The sequence below is a fragment of the Scyliorhinus canicula genome, chromosome 12 (genome assembly GCF_902713615.1).
Source record: "Scyliorhinus canicula chromosome 12, sScyCan1.1, whole genome shotgun sequence".
NCBI lineage: Eukaryota > Metazoa > Chordata > Chondrichthyes > Carcharhiniformes > Scyliorhinidae > Scyliorhinus > Scyliorhinus canicula.
In genome coordinates, this window is record NC_052157.1 from 164,720,980 (window position 1) to 164,740,700 (window position 19,721).

At 48.6% G+C, this 19,721-nt stretch overlaps 1 protein-coding gene across 6 annotated transcripts in view; it reads right to left on the minus strand.

Moving 5' to 3' along the window:
* Positions 1 to 19,721, minus strand: part of LOC119975199 — a 109,853-nt gene that overhangs the window by 69,282 nt on the left and 20,850 nt on the right. For all 6 annotated transcript variants that reach the window (XR_005462678.1, XM_038814810.1, XM_038814811.1 and 3 more), the window contains 2 exons: positions 16,451 to 16,568; positions 985 to 1,113 (listed from right to left, as the gene is read on the minus strand). Coding sequence is in view for 5 of the 6 variants with exons in the window: in XM_038814810.1 (XP_038670738.1) it covers positions 985 to 1,113; positions 16,451 to 16,568 (247 nt within the window). In the remaining variant the exon portion in view is untranslated. The remainder of the gene's footprint in view (positions 1 to 984; positions 1,114 to 16,450; positions 16,569 to 19,721) is intronic.

A 19,721-nucleotide genomic window follows, 5' to 3' on the forward strand; every position in this document is an offset into this window, starting at 1 on the left:
CCCCCCATGCGCGAACCAGCGAAGGCGTTTCGGCCAGCCCCGTCGCCGGGCGTCAAAGGCCATTGTTGCCAGTTTTGGCCGCAGTTGGTGTGGTGCCAACCGCTCCGGCGCGGGCCTAGCCCCTCAATGTGAGGGCTTGGCCCCTAAAGGTGCGGAGAATTCCGCACGTTTGGGGAGGCCCGACGCCAGAGTGGTTGGCGCCACTCCGCTACGCCGGGACCCCCCCGCCCCGCCGGGTAGGGGAGAATCCCGCCCCTGATCTTTGTATCATTTGCAAACTCAGCAACAGAGCCTTCTGTTCCTTCTTCCAGATCATTAATGTATATTGTGAAAAGTTGTGGTCCCAACACCGACCCCTGAGGCACACCACTAGTCACCGGCTGCCATCCTGAAAAAGACCCCTTTATCCCCACTCTTCTGCCAGTCAGCCTGATTGTGGTAACCTGACCACAAGGTAGTCAAAACATGTTGTGAAAGTTATTCTTCTTTAATGTATAAAAATAACAAAGTTTAAAATACAGTATAGACTCAAAAACGGGAGCAGCTAGTTAAAAATCGAAATAACAGTAACGGAAAAGAATCAGAACTGACGACAGTTTAAATACAAATTTACATAGGTAACAACAACAACTACTGACATCACAGCACTTACTGATGACATCAGCAATGGATTTACATCAGAAGATGAATAATCACAACACTCTATAATAGTGACGAACAAGAATTTCAGATGTAGGTTTGTAGAGTAAGGTGGGGGGGAAGAGGAAGTCAGTTGGCTAGAATCGATGCAAGCTGAAATGATGGTTCCAATTTGCAAATCTCAAGACAGCAGAAACTGGCAGAAAGCAATATCCTCAAACATAAGGATAAAGAGTTATATTTTACAGGGTATTAACAGCAAACCATGTCTGCCATCTTAGAAGCAGGAGATTTTGATTTGTAATTGCTGCAATTAAAATTGCAATCAGGCTCCGAGTTACTTACATTTTGAGTCCCTCAGAGTTTTGAAGGTTGGATGTGAAGACAGCAGAGATTCACATTTCAGGAAGATCTCCATATTATTGCAGGACTGGGGAAGGCTTTGAGAGAGGCTGGAAAGATATTCCAACCGTGCTACAGAGATAGACAATAGACAATGTTAAGCACAATAAAAATGTATACTCGCAAATATTCTATCCAAGATTATGATTGAATCTGACCATGTACATAGCCTTCATGATAAACACCCACAAGATAAATTCGCACAGCAAGTTATCAAGATATCAGGATAAAAGCAAATTACTGCGGACGCTGGAACCTGAAACCAAAAGAGAAAATGCTGAAAAATCTCAGCAGATCTGGCAGCATCTGTAGGGAGAGAAAAGCGCTAACGTTTTGAGTCCAGATGACCCTTTGTCAAAGCTTTACTGCTTCACAGCTCCAGGGTCCCAGGTTCGATTCTTGGCTTGGGTCACTGTCTGTGTGGAGTCCACACGTTCTCCCCATGTCTCCGTTGGTTTCTTCCGGGTCCTCCGGTTTCCTCCCACATGTCCCAAAAGACGTGCTGTTAGGTGAATTGGACATTCTGAATTCTCCCTCTGTGTACCCGAACAGGCACCAGAATGTGGCGACATTGCAGTGTTAATGTAAGCCTACTTGTGACAATAAAGATTATTATTATTATTAAGTTCTTGACCCTGGCGAAAAACACAACAGGCGTATTCTCCGTCGGCTCCTCTGCTTCACCGGCAGTGCACTCACGCCACGGATTTCCTGATGGCATGGGAGTGGCCACAATGGGAAACCCCATTGGCTGGCTGCAGGGACGGAGGATCACGCTGGCAGCGGGGGTACGCCATGCCTGAAAACTGGTCTGGCGGGGCGGAGAATCCCGCCCCACATTTTGCCTTGTCTCTTATGGTATGAACTGATGCTGCTGCTTTTTCCTCGACAATTTATTTTTTCTTAGGTGGTTTTTAGCAAATTGAATATTGTGCATAGTTGGCATTCAACCAACATTGTTTGCACTGAGTGCTGAATTTGGGTGCATTTGAGTGCTATAGTGAGAGTTTGGTGACTGAGGGATAATAAGGGTTAATTTTTATCTAAAATCTAGTCTTTCTTTTATTTAGTTAATTAACTGGAAAGTTGCTGTTTGGTTTAGAAAAAGGTGAATTTTCAATCAGCTTTAAACAAAGGTTCTACTTGTAGCTACTTGCAGCTGGAGCTTGTTAATTAGTTAATTGGATTTTGGATTAGGCCAGTTTTCAGAGGCTAGATTCACAGTATAAAAGTGAGCCAGCAACAGTGCTGATTTTGTTTGCACTGAGTGCTGAATTTGGATGCATTTGAGTGCTACAGTGAGAGTTTGGTGACTGAGGGAGTGCTGAATTTGGGTGCATTTGAGTGCTACAGTGAGAGTTTGGTGACTGAGGGAGTGCTAAATTTGGGTGCATTTGAGTGCTATAGTGAGAGTTTGGTGACTGAGGGAGTTAGGTGAGGAGGGAGTAAGGTGCTCCTTTCATTTCATTTCCTACATTTCCTCAAAGAGCGGGAAGAGAGCTGCGAGTTTACAGAGAGTGCAGCTGACTGGGAGCAGAGTCGGAGGGCGGATTTCCAGTTGGTCCACAGCGCAGCTGTATTCTGTAAGGTAAGAGGGGATGGAGGCTAGGGCAGTTGCATGCTCCTCCTGTAGGATGTGGGTGGTGAGGGATACCACCGGTGTCCCCGATGACAATACCTGCAGGAAGTGCACCCAACTCCAGCTCCTCAGAGACCGTGTTAGGGAACTGGAGCTGGATGAACTTCAGATCATCCGGGAGGCAGAGGGGGTAATAGAAAAGAGTTACAGGGAGGTAACCACACCCAAGATACAGGACAAGAGTAGCTGGGTTACAGTCATGGGAATGGAAACGAACAGGCAGAAAGTGCAGGGATCCCTCGTGGCTGTTCCCCATCAAAACAAGTATACCATTTTGGATGCTGTTGGGGGGGATGACCGACCGGGGGAAGGCTCTAGCAGCCAGGTCTCTGGCACTGAGTCTGGCTCTGGGGCTCAGAAGGGAAGGGGGGAGAATAGAAAAGCAATAGTGATAGGAGACTCAATGGTTAGGGGAATACATAGGAGATTCTGTGGTCGCGAGCGAGACTCCCGGAAGGTATGTTGCCTCCCGGGTGCCAGGACCAGGGATGTCTTGGATCGTGTCTTCAGGATGCTTAAGGGGGAGGGGGAGCAGCCAGAAGTCGTGGTGCACATTGGTACCAATGACGTAGGTAGGAAAAGGGATGTGGATGTAATAAACGTGTTTAGGGAGTTAGGCTGGAAGTTAAAAGCCAGGATAGACAGAGTTGTCATCTCTGGTTTGTTGCCGGTGCCACGTGATAGCAAGGCTAGGAATAGGGAGAGAGTGCAGTTGAACACGTGGCTGCAGGAATGGTGTAGGAGGGAGGGCTTCAGGTATTTGGATAATTGGAGCGCATTCTGGGGAAGGTGGGACCTGTACAAGCAGGACAGGTTGCATCCAAACCAGAGGGGCACCAATATCCTGGCAGGGAGGATTTCTAGCACTCTTTGGGAGGGTTTAAACTAATTTAGCTGGGGAATGGGAACCGGATTTGCAGTCCAGCAACTAAGGTAGCCGATGTTCCGGACGTCAAGGCGTGTAGTGAGGCAGAGGGGAAGGTAACACTAACAAAGAAGAGCACTTGCAGGCACGGAGATGTGTCAAAGTGTGTCTCCGCCTTTCTGGTGGTCAATAAATCAAACTTGGCCTGCAAGCTACGCCGCTCCCCCAGCAATCCCTCTTCCGGGGCCTCCGCGTACCTCCTATCCACACTCAACAGCTCCTCCACCAGTCTCTCCCTCTCCCTCCTCTCCCCCCTCTCCCTATGGGCTCGGATGGAGATCAGCTCCCCCCTAATCACTGCCTTCAGAGCCTCCCACACCATCCCCACCTGGACCTCCCCGGTATCATTGACCCCGAGGTACCTCTCGATACATCCCCGAACTCTCCTACACACCTCCTCAGCCAACAACCCCACGTCCAGACGCCAAAGCGGGCGCTGGTCCCGCACCTCCCCCATCTCCAGATCCACCCAATGCGGAGCATGGTCCGAAATCGCAATAGCCGAATACTCTGCCTCCTCCACCCTCGGGACCAGTCCCCTACTCAAAACAAAGAAATCAATGCGGGAATACACCCTGTGCATATGGGAGAAAAAAAGAGTACTCCCGAGCCCTCGGCCTCCCGAACCTCCAGGGATCCACTCCTCGCATCTGGTCCATAAATCCCCTCAACACCTGGGCTGCCGCCAGCCTCCTGCCTGTCCTTGAACTAGAACGATCCAGTAGGGGATCCAGCACCGTATTGAAGTCCCCCCGCCATGATCAAGCCCCCCACCTCCAGGCCAGGAATGCGGCCCAACATACGCCTCATGAAACCAGCATCATCCCAATTTGGGGCATACACATTAACCAAGACCACCCTCTCCCCCTGCAGCTTACCGCTCACCATCACATATTTGCTGCCACTATCAGCCACAACCTCAGACGCCTCAAACGCCACCCTCTTCCCCACCAGGATCGCCACCCCCCGGTTCTTTGAGTCGAGCCCTGAGTGAAAAACCTGCTGCAGCATAGACAATTATACAGAAATAGAAAAACTCCCACAGCCCCCAATCTCTAGTTCGAGTCCAGCTTTTCAGCCTGCACAAAGGCCCACGCTTCCTCTGGGGACTCAAAGTAGTGATGCTGGTCCTTGTAGGTGACCCACAGGCGCGCAGGCGGCAACATGCTGAACTTCACCTGCTTTCCATGGAGCACCGCCTTCGTTCGGTTAAACCCGGCTCTCCGCTTGGCCACCTCTGCACTCCAGTCCTGGTAGATACGCACTACCGAATTCTCCCACTTACTACTCCTCACCTTCTTGGCCCATCGCAGAACACACTCCCGGTCACTGAACCGATGGAACCACACCAGCACCGCCCGCGGGGGTTCATTCGCCTTAGGCTGCCTGGCCAGTACTCTGTGGGCCCCCTCCAGCTCCAGGGGCAGATGGAAGGATCCTGCCCCCACCAGCGAGTTCAACATCACGGCCACATAGGCCGGCAGGTCCGACCCCTCCAACCCCTCCTCGAGGCCCAGCATCCGCAGGTTCTTCCTCCGTGACCGAAGATCCATCTCCTCGAAGTGATCTTGCCACTTTTTATGAAGCGCCTCGTGTATCTCCACCTTCCCCACGAGGGCCGAAACCTCCTCCTCGTGCTCAGAGGCCTGCTGCTGCAACTCAAGTATCGCTGCACCCTGGGTTGTCTGGGTCTCCAGCAGTTTACTCGTCGTCACCTTCAGGGATTCCAACAACTCCCCTTTCAGCTCCGTGAAATAGCGCAGGAGGGCCGCCTGCTGCTCCTCAGCCCACTGCCTCCACTCCTCAGGGGCTCCACCGGCCGCCATTTTGTCCACCTTCCCCCGCTTTTCCAGGGGAGCTGCTGCCGTTTTTCTCCAAGCCCCACTTCGAGTCCGCACCATAAATCCCGGGGGGTTTTTGCTCCAGACCCCTTTATCCACCGGGAATCGTCGAATCAGCGCCGTTTGGGGCCCTTAAAAGAGCCCACAAGTCCTCTTAAAGCGGGAGCTGCCGAACGTGCGGCTTAGCTCTGCATAGCCGCAACCGGAAGTCAAGTTCTATGATTTGTGCCTTGCAGATGGTGGACAGGCTTTGTGGTATCAGGAGGTGAGTTACTCGCCGCAGGATTCCTTGCCTTTGAACTGCATTGGTAGTCACGATATTTGTAAAGCTAGTCCAGTTCAGTTTCTAATCAATGGTACCCCCAGGATGTTGATAATGGGGTATTCAACAAATGTAATGCCACTAAATAACACGGAGCAGTGGTTAGATCCTCTCTTGTTGGAGATGGTCATTGCCCGGCACTTGCACGGTTGGAGTATTACCTGCCACTTCTCAGCCCAAGCCTGGATATTGTTCAGATTTTGCTGCATTTGGACTTGGACTACTTCATTATCTGAGGAGCTGCAAATAAAACTGAACATTGTGCAGTCATCAGTGAACTTCCCCACTTCTGACCTTATGATGGAAAGGAGGTCATTGATAAAGCAGCTGAAGATGGTTGGGCCTGCGACACTACCCTGAGGAACTCCTGCAGTGATGTCCTGAAGCTGAGATGATTACTTCTCAATCACCACAACACCACAACCATGGGAAGTCCATGAATACCAGCTGCCCTCTTATCCAGTTTGGAATAAACAGTTGTTGCAGTTCCCCCATGCGTTCCTTGAATGTTTGCCATTGCCTATCCCTTTAAGTAACTCTCCCCAATCTAACAAGGCCAACTCATGCCTCATATCTTCAGTTTCCTTTATTAAAATTCAGCACCCTAGTCTACGAATCAACTACTTCACTCTCCATCTTGATGAACAATTCTATCATGTTATGGTCGCTCATCCCCAAGGAGTCTCGCACAGCCAGATTGGCAATAATTCCCTTCTCATTACACAGTACCCAGTCTAAGATGGCCTGCTCTACAGTTCGTCCACATATTGGTCAATAAAACCAACCCATATACACTCCAGGAATTCATCCTCTACGGCATTGTGGCTAATTTGATTTGCCCAATCTATGTGACGATTAAAATCACCCATGATTACCAATATTCCGTTATTATATGCCTGATTGTGTTTAATGCCATTCCCAACATCACCACTGCAGTTTGGGGGTCTATATATGACACCCACTAATGTTTTTTGCCCCTTGGTATTTCTCAACTCTACCCATACAGATTCCACATTGTCAGAGCTAATATCCTTTCTCACTATTGTATTAATTTCCTCTTTAACCAGCAGTGCCACACCATCTTTTCTGTTATGCCTATCCTTCCTAAATTACTGAATACCCTGGGACATTCAGTTCCCATCCCTGTTCACCCTGCAGCTATGTCTCTGTAATCCCAATTATATCATACACATTTATATCTATTTGCGCGATTAGTTCATCCATTTTCTTGCAAATGCTCCGTGCATTAATGCGCAGAGCCTTTAAGTTTGTCTTTTTCACATTGTTTGTCTTGCTCTAAATATTTTTCTCTAATGCCCAGTTTGAATTTTGCTCTTGGTTTCTCCACCTATTACTTTCTTTATTCCCTTTTCTACCTTTTGTTTTTGTCCTTGCTCCCTCTTTCTCGGACTCCTTATATAGGTTCCCATCCCCCTGGCATATTAGTTTAAACCCTCCCAAACGCTCTAGCAAATAGCCCCCCCCAGGACATCAGTCCCAGTCCTGCCCAAGTGTAATCCGTCCAGTTTGTACAGGTCCCACCTCCCCCAGAACTGGTCCCAAGGTCTGGGGCTGGTTTAGCTCACAGCTAAATCACTGGCTTTTAAAGCAGGCCAGCAGCACGGTTCGATTCCCGTACCAGCCTCCCCGGACAGGCGCCGGAATGTGGCGACTAGGGGCTTTTCACAGTAACTTAATTGAGGCCTACTCGTGACAATAAGCGATTTTCATTTCATTTTTCATTTCATTTCAATGTCCTAGGAATCTGAAATCTTCTCCCTGACACCATCTCTTCAGCCATGTATTCATCCTTTATATCCTGTCATTTCTACTCTGACTAGCACATGGCACCAATTGTAATCCTGAAATCACTACCTTTGAGGTCCAATTTCTTAACTTCCTTCCTAGCTCCATGTTTATAGCCAGCTTTGCTCATTCTTAGGGCTGCTGAATTATTGCAGTAGATTTACTCCACAGCTGGCAGCCCTTCATAAGTCCTTGCATGAACTTCTGTGTCAGACCAAAGCCTGGAAATGGACAGAAGCCTATGGTGTAGCTGTACAAGAAGGCTAAAGCAGCATTGACAAACTCCGAGGCACAGATACATTTTGATCCCTCCTTCCCTCTACAACTTGTATGTGATGCATCGTCTTATGGAGTTGGGGCCATTGTCTTACACATGTCCTCTGGTGCGTTCGCTTCATGACTTTAAATAAAGCAGAGAACCAATATGTTCAAATTGAACGCGAAGCACTGGGTATCATTTTCAGAATCCAGAAATGTAAACATTATCTGTTTGGATGCAAATTCATGCTACTGTAAGGAACCTCGGGCGGGATTCTCTAGTCCCGAGGCAGAGTGTCCACGCTGTTGTAAACGGCATCGGGTTTTACGACGACATGAACGGGCCGACCCCATGACTAATTTTGGCCCCTACAGGGGGCCAGCATGGCACAGGAGTGGTTCACGCCGCACCAGCTGATGATCCCGGTGCGAACTAGGTGCCACCGGATCTGCGCATGCGCAGTGGTGCCGGCACCAACGCGCTCATGCGCAGTGGCTTCCTTCAACGCGCCGGCCACGACGCAACATGGCACAGGACTACAGAGGCCGGCGCATAGGAAAGGAGGCCCCCAGCCATAGAGGCCGGCCCGCCAATCGGTGGACCCTGATCGCAGGCCAGTCCACATCGGAGGCCCCCCCCCCCCGCCGGGTCGGATTCCCCCTCCCCCCCCCCCACACCGAGGTCCCGCCGGCTGAGAGAAGGTGTGGACGGCGGCGGCGGGACTCAACGTTTTCACGACGGCCACTTGGCCCATACTGGGCCGAGAATCCGTGGGCCGGCCGCGTCGAGCGGCCCACGACCGGCGGTGCGCCAACCATGCCGGCACCAATGGTGCCGATTCTCCATTCTGTGGAGAATCGCTTGCCGGCGTCGGACCTGCTTCGTGCTCCCGCGGGGATTCTCCGGTCTGTCCCCGGGCTGGGAGAATCCCGCCCCTCATGTTTAAACCCTGCTTTCCCCGTTTAAATCTGGCTTTCCTGTGTAAATTCCCTTTATGTTCTGTCGTGCTGGATTCCACAATTCTGTAGACTTTGGTTTTAAACTGAAAGACCTCCGGTAAAAGTTGCTATTTGAACTGGGCCAAGGACTCCCCTCAGTGCAGTGTGCTATGTGGCATTATCCCAGTGATGTCACATTTTCATGGACTTGGCTAGCAGCCAATTGACTCCTCTGGAATCCAGGGGCTTGCTGGTTTCGATTCTGATTGATTGAAGGAGTTCCAGATTATTCTGGAAAAGGCAGACTCAATGGGCTGGATTCTCCGAGTTCGAGGCTATGTCCCCACACAGGCCTAGGAACGGTGGCGTTTCACGACAGAAAAAAGGGTGTAAAACGGCTACTGATCCTCCGTTTGACTGGGGGCTAGCATCAAGGCATCCAGTCCAAAGATGTGCAGGTTGGGTGGATTGGCCATGACAAATTGTCCAAAATTCTATGATTAACCTAGGACAAAAGTTCGGCGCAACATCGTGGGCCGAAGGGCCTGTTCTGTGCTGTATTTCTCTATAATCTAAGGCAGCGTAGAGCACCCGCTTGAGCTGCCGATATGGCCTGGAGAATTGCTGTGTTCGTGGCCGCGCATGTGCACGGTGGCAGCCTGCAGTGGCTGCGCGTGCAACATGGCGTCGGCCAATCGCGGATCAGGCTTGCCAAATAGTGCCCCCCCCTTTGGCCGACTCGTGTGCTCCAGACCATCCTCCAGCCCCTGACAAAGTCCCCCCTGCCAGCCAGCGCTGGACTGAGCCGCAGCTGCCACGCCGAGTTCCCGAAGAATGAGACTACACGCGGCCGATGCCGTTGGGAACTCGGTCGATTGGGGGCGACGATACGGCGCGTGGCGTACTCTCTGAGTATGCCACTTTGGAGGGTACGGAGCATCGCGAAAGCGGTATCCCCCCGATTCAGTTGTGAACGGGGATTCTCCAGCCGATCGCTGAATGCGATTTCGGCAACCGGAGAATCCCACCCCATGTTTGGGCAGCAGGGTAGCATGGTGGTTAGAATAAATGCTTCACAGCTCCAGGGTCCCAGGTTCGATTCCCGGCTGGGTCACTGTCTGTGTGGAGTCTGCACGTCCTCCCCCTGTGTGCGTGGGTTTCCTCCGGGTGCTCCGGTTTCCTCCCACAGTCCAAAGATGTGCGGGTTAGGTGGATTGGCCATGCTAAAATTGGCCGTAGTGTCCTAATAAAAGTAAGGTTAAGGGGGGGGGGGGGTTGTTGGGTTATGGGTATAGGGTGGATACGTGGGTTTGAGTAGGGTGATCATGGCTCAGCACAACATTGAGGGCCGAAGGGCCTGTTCTGTGCTGTACTGTTCTAACTCTTCTATGTTTGAGTTCAGTTTTGCTTAAACCCAGTAGAGAGCAGGTTTGGACTCTCTCTGTCTGCTAAGGCTGGCATTACATTTCTGATTAAAAGACTGCAAGCAGTCTCCGTAGCCATGTCTCTGAAAGCCTCACATCTGTTTGAAAGGCTGAGGAAGGAGTGCTGATAGCTCTCTCTTGAAACCTCTAAAGGTCTGGAAGAAAACACCTTTTCCTCTCTCTCTCTACTCAGCAGCCAGTAGACCTGCGCAAAGGCCAGACAAGTGTTCGAGAGGTGGAGTGGGCAGAAAACTTTATTTAAAAATTCTTCGGCAGAGAATTCTAAGATTGTCTCAGTGAGACTGAGAGCCAACCTGGTGGAGGTCAGTCAAGTGAAATTCTCCAGTCTGTGGGTTCTAATTGAAGGCACAAACTAGGTCTGATCCAACTGGTGGTTTTCAACACTTTGCCTCCCGAGAAGATGGCCGACTACGAAGACCACAACCTCAGAAGTAAAGATATCATCTCTCATGCCCATTTAATCCCCATTATTTTGATTGTTCCCTGTGCGTCTGTCTTGTGTGTGTGTGTGTGGTTGGAGGGTGGGACAGTGGTTGTGGAGTAATTAGATTATTAGATTAGTAATTAGCAGATCATTGTTCTATTATTGCCATTACATGTTTAACTCTTCTCGTTCTATAAATTATTGGAGCAGTCGAGAACCAGAGTTTATCTCACAGCGGGATATCATCATCCTCCTGTCTTGTATAATGACTCGCTGACAGTGCCAACACAGGCCCATCACCCCGAGTGATGTTACACAGATCCTGGGAGCATGGAACAAGGTGGTTTTTTGGGGGGGGGGGGGGGGGGGGGGGAGAGATGGGGTGGCCAATGGGCGAAGGGATCTGATCAGGGGATGTGGGTGGTGTGGGGGGACAAAGCCTCCAACAGGAGTGAGCCAGTTAGATCGGAAAACGATTGGCACCTGATTTCAGACACTTCCGAGAGCTAACTGGCTCGCACAATTCGTGCCGAGAGAAACGCCACCGTTAGATCATGCCCCACATCTAATGTTACACATTTTGAGTTTTTCACCAGCTGATAAAATATGGTCAGTTCTTTGCCTTTTGTGAACAGCAAAAGGGTGTGCTGTTTGATGCAACCTGCCAGTCGTTACAGCCTACCTACCTGGAATTGGACTGGCACAGAAATTGATGCACCAGATTACTAATTTGTGTCATAGGCACAACTCTTTTTGGCTTGATGACAATAGCCAGTAGGTGGAGGATACTACGTGTGCTGCAACTGAATAGCAGCAATGTAAAACACCTAGCTTCACCTGTTGCTCAAATTTTTGAGATTCCTCAATCTTTTCAGGGTAACTTGAGGTAGTCTGTCACTTTTTGGATCTTAAAGTCGCGCCTTATAAGAACATAAGAACTAGGAGCAGGAGTAGGCCATCTGGCCCCTCGAGCCTGCTCCGCCATTCAATGAGATCACGGCTGATCTTTTGTGGACTCAGCTCCACTTTCCGGCCCGAACACCATAACCCTTAATCCCTTTATTCTTCAAAAAACGATCTATCTTTACCTTAAAAACATGTAATGAAGGAGCCTCAACTGCTTCACTGGGCAAGGAATTCCATAGATTCACAACCCTTTGGGTGAAGAAGTTCCTCCTAAACTCAGTCCTAAATCTACTTCCCCTTATTTTGAGGCTATGTCCCCTAGTTCTGCCGTCACCCGCCAGTGGAAACAACCTGCTCGCATCTATCCTATCTATTCCCTTCATAATTTTAAATGTTTCTATAAGATCCCCCCTCATCCTTCTAAATTCCAACGAGTACAGTCCCAGTCTACTCAACCTCTCCTCATAATCCAACCCCTTCAGTTCTGGCATTAACCTAGTGAATCTCCTCTGTACACCCTCCAGTGCCAGTACGTCTTTTCTCAAGTAAGGAGACCAAAACTGAACACAATACTCCAGGTGTGGCCTCACTAACACCTTATACAATTGCAACATAACCTCCCTAGTCTTAAACTCCATCCCTCTAGCAATGAAGGACAAAATTCCATTTGCCTTCTTAATCACCTGTTGCACCTGTAAACCAACCTTCTGTGACTCATGCACTAGCACACCCAAGTCTCTCTGCACAGCGGCATGCTTTAATATTTTATCGTTTAAATAATAATCCCGTTTGCTGTTATTCCTACCAAAATGGATAACCTCACATTTGTCAACGTTGTATTCCATCTGCCAGACCCTAGCCCATTCACTTAACCTATCCAAATCCCTCTGCAGACTTCCAGTATCCTCTGCACTTTTCGCTTTACCACTTATCTTAGTGTCATCTGCAAACTTGGACACATTGCCCTTGGTCCCCAACTCCAAATCATCTATGTAAATTGTGAACAATTGTGGGCCCAACACGGATCCCTGAGGGACACCACTAGCTACTGATTGCCAACCAGAGAAACACCCGTTAATCCCCACTCTTTGCTTTCTATTAATTAACCAATCCTCTATCCATGCTACTACTTTACCCTTAATGCCACGCATCTTTATCTTATGCAGCAACCTTTTGTGTGGCACCTTGTCAAAGGCTTTCTGGAAATCCAGATATACCACATCCATCGGCTCCCCGTTATCTACTGCACTGGTAATGTCCTCAAAAAATTCCACTAAATTAGTTAGGCACGACCTGCCCTTTATGAACCCATGCTGCGTCGGCCCAATGGGACAATTGCTATCCAGATACCTTGCTATTTCTTCCTTGATGATAGATTCCAGCATCTTCCCTACTACCGAAGTTAAGCTCACTGGCCTATAATTTCCTGCTTTCTGCCTACCTCCTTTTTTAAACAGTGGTGTCACGTTTGCTAATTTCCAATCCACCGGGACCACCCCAGAGTCTAGTGAATTTTGGTAAATTATCACTAGTGCATCTGCAATTTCCCTAGCCATCTCTTTTAGCACTCTGGGATGCATTCCATCAGGGCCAGGAGACTTGTCTACCTTTAGCCCCATTAGCTTGCCCATCACTCTCTCCTTAGTGATAACAATCCTCTCAAGGTCCTCACCTGTCATAGCCTCATTTCTATCAGTCGCTGGCATGTTATTTGTGTCTTCCACTGTGAAGACCGACCCAAAAAACCTGTTCAGTTCCTCAGCCATTTCCTCATTTCCCATTATTAAAACTCCCTTCTCATCCTCTATTTACCTTAGCCACTCTTTTTTGTTTTATATATTTGTAAAATCTTTTACTGTCTGTTTTTATATTCTGAGCAAGTTTACTCTCATACTCTATCTTACTCTACTTTATAGCTTTTTTAGTAGCTTTCTGTTGCCCCCTAAAGATTTCCCAGTCCTCTAATCTCCCAGCAATCTTTGCCACTTTATATGCTTTTTCCGACAATTTGATACTCTCCCTTATTTCCTTAGATATCCACGGTCGATTTTCCCTCTTTCTACCGTCCTTCCTTTTTGTTGGTATAAACCTTTGCTGAGCACTGTGAAAAATCGCTTGGAAGGTTCTCCACTGTTCCTCAACTGTTCCACCATAAAGTCTTAGCTCCCAGTCTACCTTAGCTAGTTCTTCTCTCATCCCCTTATAATCTCCTTTGTTTAAACACAAAACACTAGTATTTGATTTTACTTTCTCACCCTCCATCTGTATTTAAAATTCCACCATATTGTGATCGCTCCTTCCGAGAGGATCCCTAACTATGAGATCATGAATCAATCCTGTCTCATTACACAGGACAAGATCTAGGACCGCTTGTTCCCTCGTAGGTTCCATTACATACTGTTCTAGGAAACTATCGCGGATACATTCTATAAACTCCTCCTCAAGGTTGCCTTGACCGACCTGGTTAAACCAATCGACATGTAGATTAAAATCCCCCATGATAACTGCTGTACCATTTCTACATGCATCAGTTATTTCTTTGTTTATTGCCTGCCCCACCATAACGTTACTATTTGGTGGCCGATAGACTACTCCTATCAGTGACTTTTTCGCCTTACTATTCCTGATTTCCACCCAAATGGATTCAACCTTATCCTCCATAGCACCGATGTCATCCCTTACTATTGCCCGGATGTCATCCTTAAATAACAGAGCAACACCACCTCCCTTACCATCCACTCTGTCCTTCCGAATAGTTTGATACCCTTGGATATTTAACTCCCAGTCGTGACCATCCTTTAACCATGTTTCAGTAATGGCCACTAAATCATAGTCATTTACTATGATTTGTGCCATCAACTCATTTACTTTATTCCGAACACTACGAGCATTCAGGTAAAGTACACTTATGTTGGTTTTTTTACCTCTGTTTTGAATCTTAACATCTCCAGTTTTATTCCTTTTGTTATTACTGGGCCTATTCACTGAGCTCCCCTCAGTCACTGTACCTTGTACTGTCGCCCTTTTAGATTTTTGACTATGTCTTCTCTGCCTTGCACTTTTCCCCTTACTTCCTTTTGCTTCTGTCCCTGTTTTACTACCTTCCAACTTCCTGCATCGGTTCCCATCCCCTTGCCACATTAGTTTATGCCCATTCATGAGTCATGAGTAGGCGATACACACAGCAGGTAATGATCCCCCCCCCCCCCCAAACCAGCGTGGCGAGAATCACGGCTGGCCACTCGGAGAATCGCCGCTCGCCGTTTGCAAAAGGGCGATTCTCCGGCTGGCGCCGTCCACACCTGGTCGCTGCCGGCGGGAACAGCGCGGGAACGCTGGGTGTCAGCCTGTGGGGGGGGGGGGGGAAAGAGGGGGGTTCTTGCACCGGTGGGGGCCTCCGATGGGGTCTGGCCCGCGATCGGTGCCCACCGGTCGGCGGGCCGGCCTCTCTAAGGGAGGACCTCCTTTCCTCCGCCGCCCTGCAAAATCCACCTGTCATCTTCTTGTGTGGCGGACTCGGGGAGGACGGCAACCACGCATGCGCGGATTGGAGCAGGCCAACCCGCGCATGCGCGGGCGACATCATTTACGCGGCGCCGGCCACGTCATTTACGCAGCGCCGCTTTTTACGCGACGCCAAGGTCCAGCGCGCGTAAATGACGCGACGCTGCTCCTATCCCCCCTGGGGGTGGCAGAATAGGGGGCCGGGAGCGGTCTCCGACGCCGGAGTGAAACACTCCGGTTTTCACTCCGGCGTCGGCACTTAGGGCACGATTCTCCGCAAATGCGGAGAATCGTAAAGGCTGCCGTGGGACAGGCCGTGACCCACGGCAGACTTCACGCCCACTTCCGGGGCCTATTCTCCCCCCCGGGCGGGGCTAGGAGCGCGGCCCCGTGCGTCACGGCCTTGACGACGGTCGTCAAAGCCGCACGTCAAGCGTCACGCCGGCTGACGCGGCCGATGACGTCAGCCGCGCATGCGCAGGTTGGACAACGGCAACCCGCGCATGCGCAGTTGCCGTCTTTTCCCTCAGCCACCCCGCAAGACGTGGCGGCTTGATATTGCGGCGGAGGGAAAAGAGTGCGTCCGTTACGGACGCACGGCCTGCGATCGGTGGGCACCGATCGCGGGCCTATGCCCCCCTTTGCACGGCCGTGCTACTGCCGTGCCAATTGGGCCCCAGATGCCCCAAATGGGCATCTGCCGCCCGTTTCACGACGGCAGCGAGCAGGTGTGGTTGCTGCCGTGTTGAAACGGGCGTGAAGGCCCGGCCGCTCGGCCTCGGAGAATCGCAGCTCACCGTAAAAAACGGCGACCGGTGATTCGTGGCGTGGGTCGGGTGTGGGGGGGGGAGAATAGCGGGAGGGCGTGAAAAATGTCGGGAGGCTCTCCAGCTATTCTCCCACCCGGCGCGGGGGGCGGAGAATCGCGCCCTTAGACTCCCGTTGGGAGAATTGCGCCCCATGTCTTTCGGGACTTGTTGGAGGAAAGCGGAGCACCCGGAGGAAACCCACGCAGACGTGGGGAGAACGTGCAGACTCTGCACAGACCGTGACCCAAGCCGGAATAGAACCTGGGACCCTGGAGCTGTGAAGGGACAGTGCTAACCACTGTGCTACCTTGCCGCCCAAATGGCGCCGGCCTTATTTATGAGATTGCAGAAAAGCCCAATCTTGTAGCGCATGGAGGTGCAGGAATCCCAGTGCACATATTGACTAGTGAAGGTAGACTTATGGTAGGCAATAGTCGAAAACACATTCGCAAATTATTCACAATTTCGGAAATAGGGTGATTGTTGTCTGAATGTCCTGAGGTCTCCAGCTGATAGTCTCACTAAACGTCTGCATCAAGTACTTATTTCAAAGCACTCATTCTAATTGGACTACTTTCCATTCACTGTTACCTTTTGTGTTCGACAGGTAAAGTCTCCAGGTGAATGTTCTCAAATCTGGTGGCAAAACGTGGTTGAACAAAACATGCAGTTTAGACTTCATATCTGGCCACTTGTTTAATAGAGTCACCTAAAAAATAAAATAACACGCGTTCATCTAGTTTTTGCAAATAAATCTACTGTCTTAGCCACTGAGCAACCTGTTATGGGCCAGGGTTTAGAGAACACCAGAGTGTATCATGGAGTTCACCTGACCCACAACTTTTAATAGATTTTGGTTATGTGGAGTACAAGGGCCCACTTTACAGGTGTGATGCAACAGAGATCTAAAGTACTTTTAAAACAAAACAATGTTTATTCTATGAATCCAGTTGACATTTTGTAAACACACAAGAAACATCTTAGCGACTATCAGCTCAAATATTCCCCCCAAAGAATATAGTACTCTATAAGTAACCCTTAACCTTTCCTAGCAACATCCATAAGACATACCCTCTTTAACAAAGACAGCAGGTTTAAATTCTCTACTGAGAGCAGTGATAACTTTTAAAGTAACAAGTGATCTGAAGACATTCTTTACATGCAGACAGAGATCAAAATTACACCTATTTGGCTGGATGCAGCTCCAACTCTGAAAACAAAACTAAAACACAGACACACACTAGCTTTGAGCTCAAAGCGAAAGTAAAAAGCTACAGACCAAAACCCAGCTCCACCCACACTCTGACATCACTGCAGCTATTTGATAAACACCCATTTCTTAAATGTATTCTCACATGACAAACCCTAGCAGATTTAACATGAACTTTCTTTGTGTGTCTAGTTTTAATATAAATCTGATTAATTTATACTTGGATAATCACTGCATTGAATAGTAATTTTGAATTGGAATATTCATTTCAGGGAATGACTCAAATACTAAATGTACTGTCAATGTAATATCAAGAAAACTAATCTCAGTGTCAGGTGTATGAATGTACACTGGAGTGTGGATCTTTGCCACAGAGGTGGGTTTGTGTCAGAAATCTGCCTCCTTTGGGAAATTGGTTAAAATTGCTTTCATTGGAGCTGAGCCCCTAATTGATCTGGATATCCTGTCAAATTAGACCCAGTCGGGGTAGGAATGGACATTGGTCAGATCAAGTGTGATACTGACTTAGACAGCCGCGGGGCCATCATGGAAACTGCTGGTTGACCTGAGAGATTTATGCCAAAGCCTTAATTGCCTCACAGTGAGGTGGGATGTCACATGGCAGCAAAAGACATATCTGCTTCTGTCCCAGTCCCAGAACAGGAAGAAAAAAAATCTATGTCAACTTGGCTACCTATAAGATTATTTTTATTTTAAAAGTGGACAAGGCTTTAGCCTGATTAGCCATGACTCGTACAGAGGAGCTTCTAACCTTCAGAAAATCAGCAGGACCTCAATCTTTAAAGAGATGCAAATTCCAACTGTGACTGCCGAAAATCAAGTTCCAAAGAAATACACCAACTCCCTTTTACGTTTCTAACGCAGAGCTACGGACAAATGCGACCCTAACCTCTCCATTAAAGAACTCAAGATTCCAGATATGGGAAAATACATCCTTTGTCCAACACCCAGGAGAAGAAGTGGGAGGTATGTCACAGGACCTTCCACCATGCTGCTAGAACCTGCAATATGACAGAATTTACCCTGCAGTTTGAGAGGGAGAATCTGGAACCAGATGTGACGGTATTACAATTTAATAAGGGTAACTACAAAGAAATGAGGGAGGTGCTGGCCAGATTTGATTGGAAAAGGAGCCCAGCACGGACGACAGTTGAACAGCAATGGCAGGAGCTTTGGGGGGTTATTCAGGAGACACAACAGAAATTTGTCCCAAGGAGGAGGAAACATGCTAAGGGGAGGACAAGCCATCCATGGTTGACGAGGGAAGTCAAGTACAGCATAAAAGAAAAAGCATACAAAGTGGAGAGGAAGCTAGAGCATTGGGAAGCCTTTAAAAGTGAGCAGAGGACAACTAAAAAAAGCAATAGGGGAGAGAAGATGAAATATAAGTGTAAGACAGCTAGAAATATCAAAGAAGATTGCAAGAGTTTTTTCAATATATAAAAGGTAAGAGAAAGGCAAAAATAGACATTGGACCACTGGAAAATGAGGCTGGAGAAGTATTAATAGGAAACAAAGAAATGGTAGAGGAACTGAATAATTACTTTGCATCAGTTTTACGGTGGAAGACACCAGTGGGATGCCAGAGCTCCAGGAGAATCAGGGGGCAGAGGTAAATGTAGTGGCCATCACTAAGGAGAAGGTTCTGGGGAAACTGGAAGGTCGGAAGGTGGATAAATCACCTGGACTAGAAGAACTACACCCCAGGGTTCTAAAAGAGATAGCTGAGGAGATTGTGGAGGCATTGCTGGTGACCTTTCAGGAATCACTAAAGCAGGGAGGGTCCTAGAGGACTGGAAAGTGGCTAATGTAACGTTGCTGTTTAAGAAGGGAGGGAAACAGAAGATGGGGAATTATACGGGTTAATTAATAATGAATTAATAACATGTAGAATTCTTAACCTAAACAGCGGAAACTATGAACATATGAGGGTTGAGTTAGGTGCAATTATTCAAGAGGGTGGTAGGGATAAACGGAAAATTACAGGCCAGTTAGTCTAACTTCAGTGCCAGGGAAACTATCGGAAAAAATTCTGAGGGACAGAATTAATTTCCACTTGGGGAGGCAAGGGTTAATCAGAGATAGTCAGCGTAGCTTTGTGAAAGGGAGATCAAGTCTTACAAGTATGAGGGCGGCATGGTAGCGCAGTAGTTAGCACTGCTGCCTCATGGCACCGAGGACCTGGGCTCGATTCTGACCCCGGGTCACTGTCTGTGTGGAGTGTTGCCAATCGGAATACTATCCCACCATCGTCGCCAATAATGTTGCTCTTTATGTGATGAGGCTCTATTTATGATATGATGTTATGTCCCAACAGTGTCGCCAATACTGTGGGTGTTTCTATTTCTCTTACTGAACCACAAGGCTTTCCTGTATATCAGTCAAATGACCACACAACCAGTTAGTTCAAGTTCAAAGATGGTTTATTTACACACAAGGGTTACTTCGACATGCAAGCACAATATACTGCAAGTTAAACTACACCCATCAGCTACAATAACCTATACTTAACTTGAGGGCAACCGGCGCTGTGCCGATTGATAAGGCCTTTATCTTGATCTCACGTGGCTGGTTTGAAGAAGTGGCTCTGTCTCTGCTGGGCTCATCTGTCAGGTAGCGATTGTTGGTCTT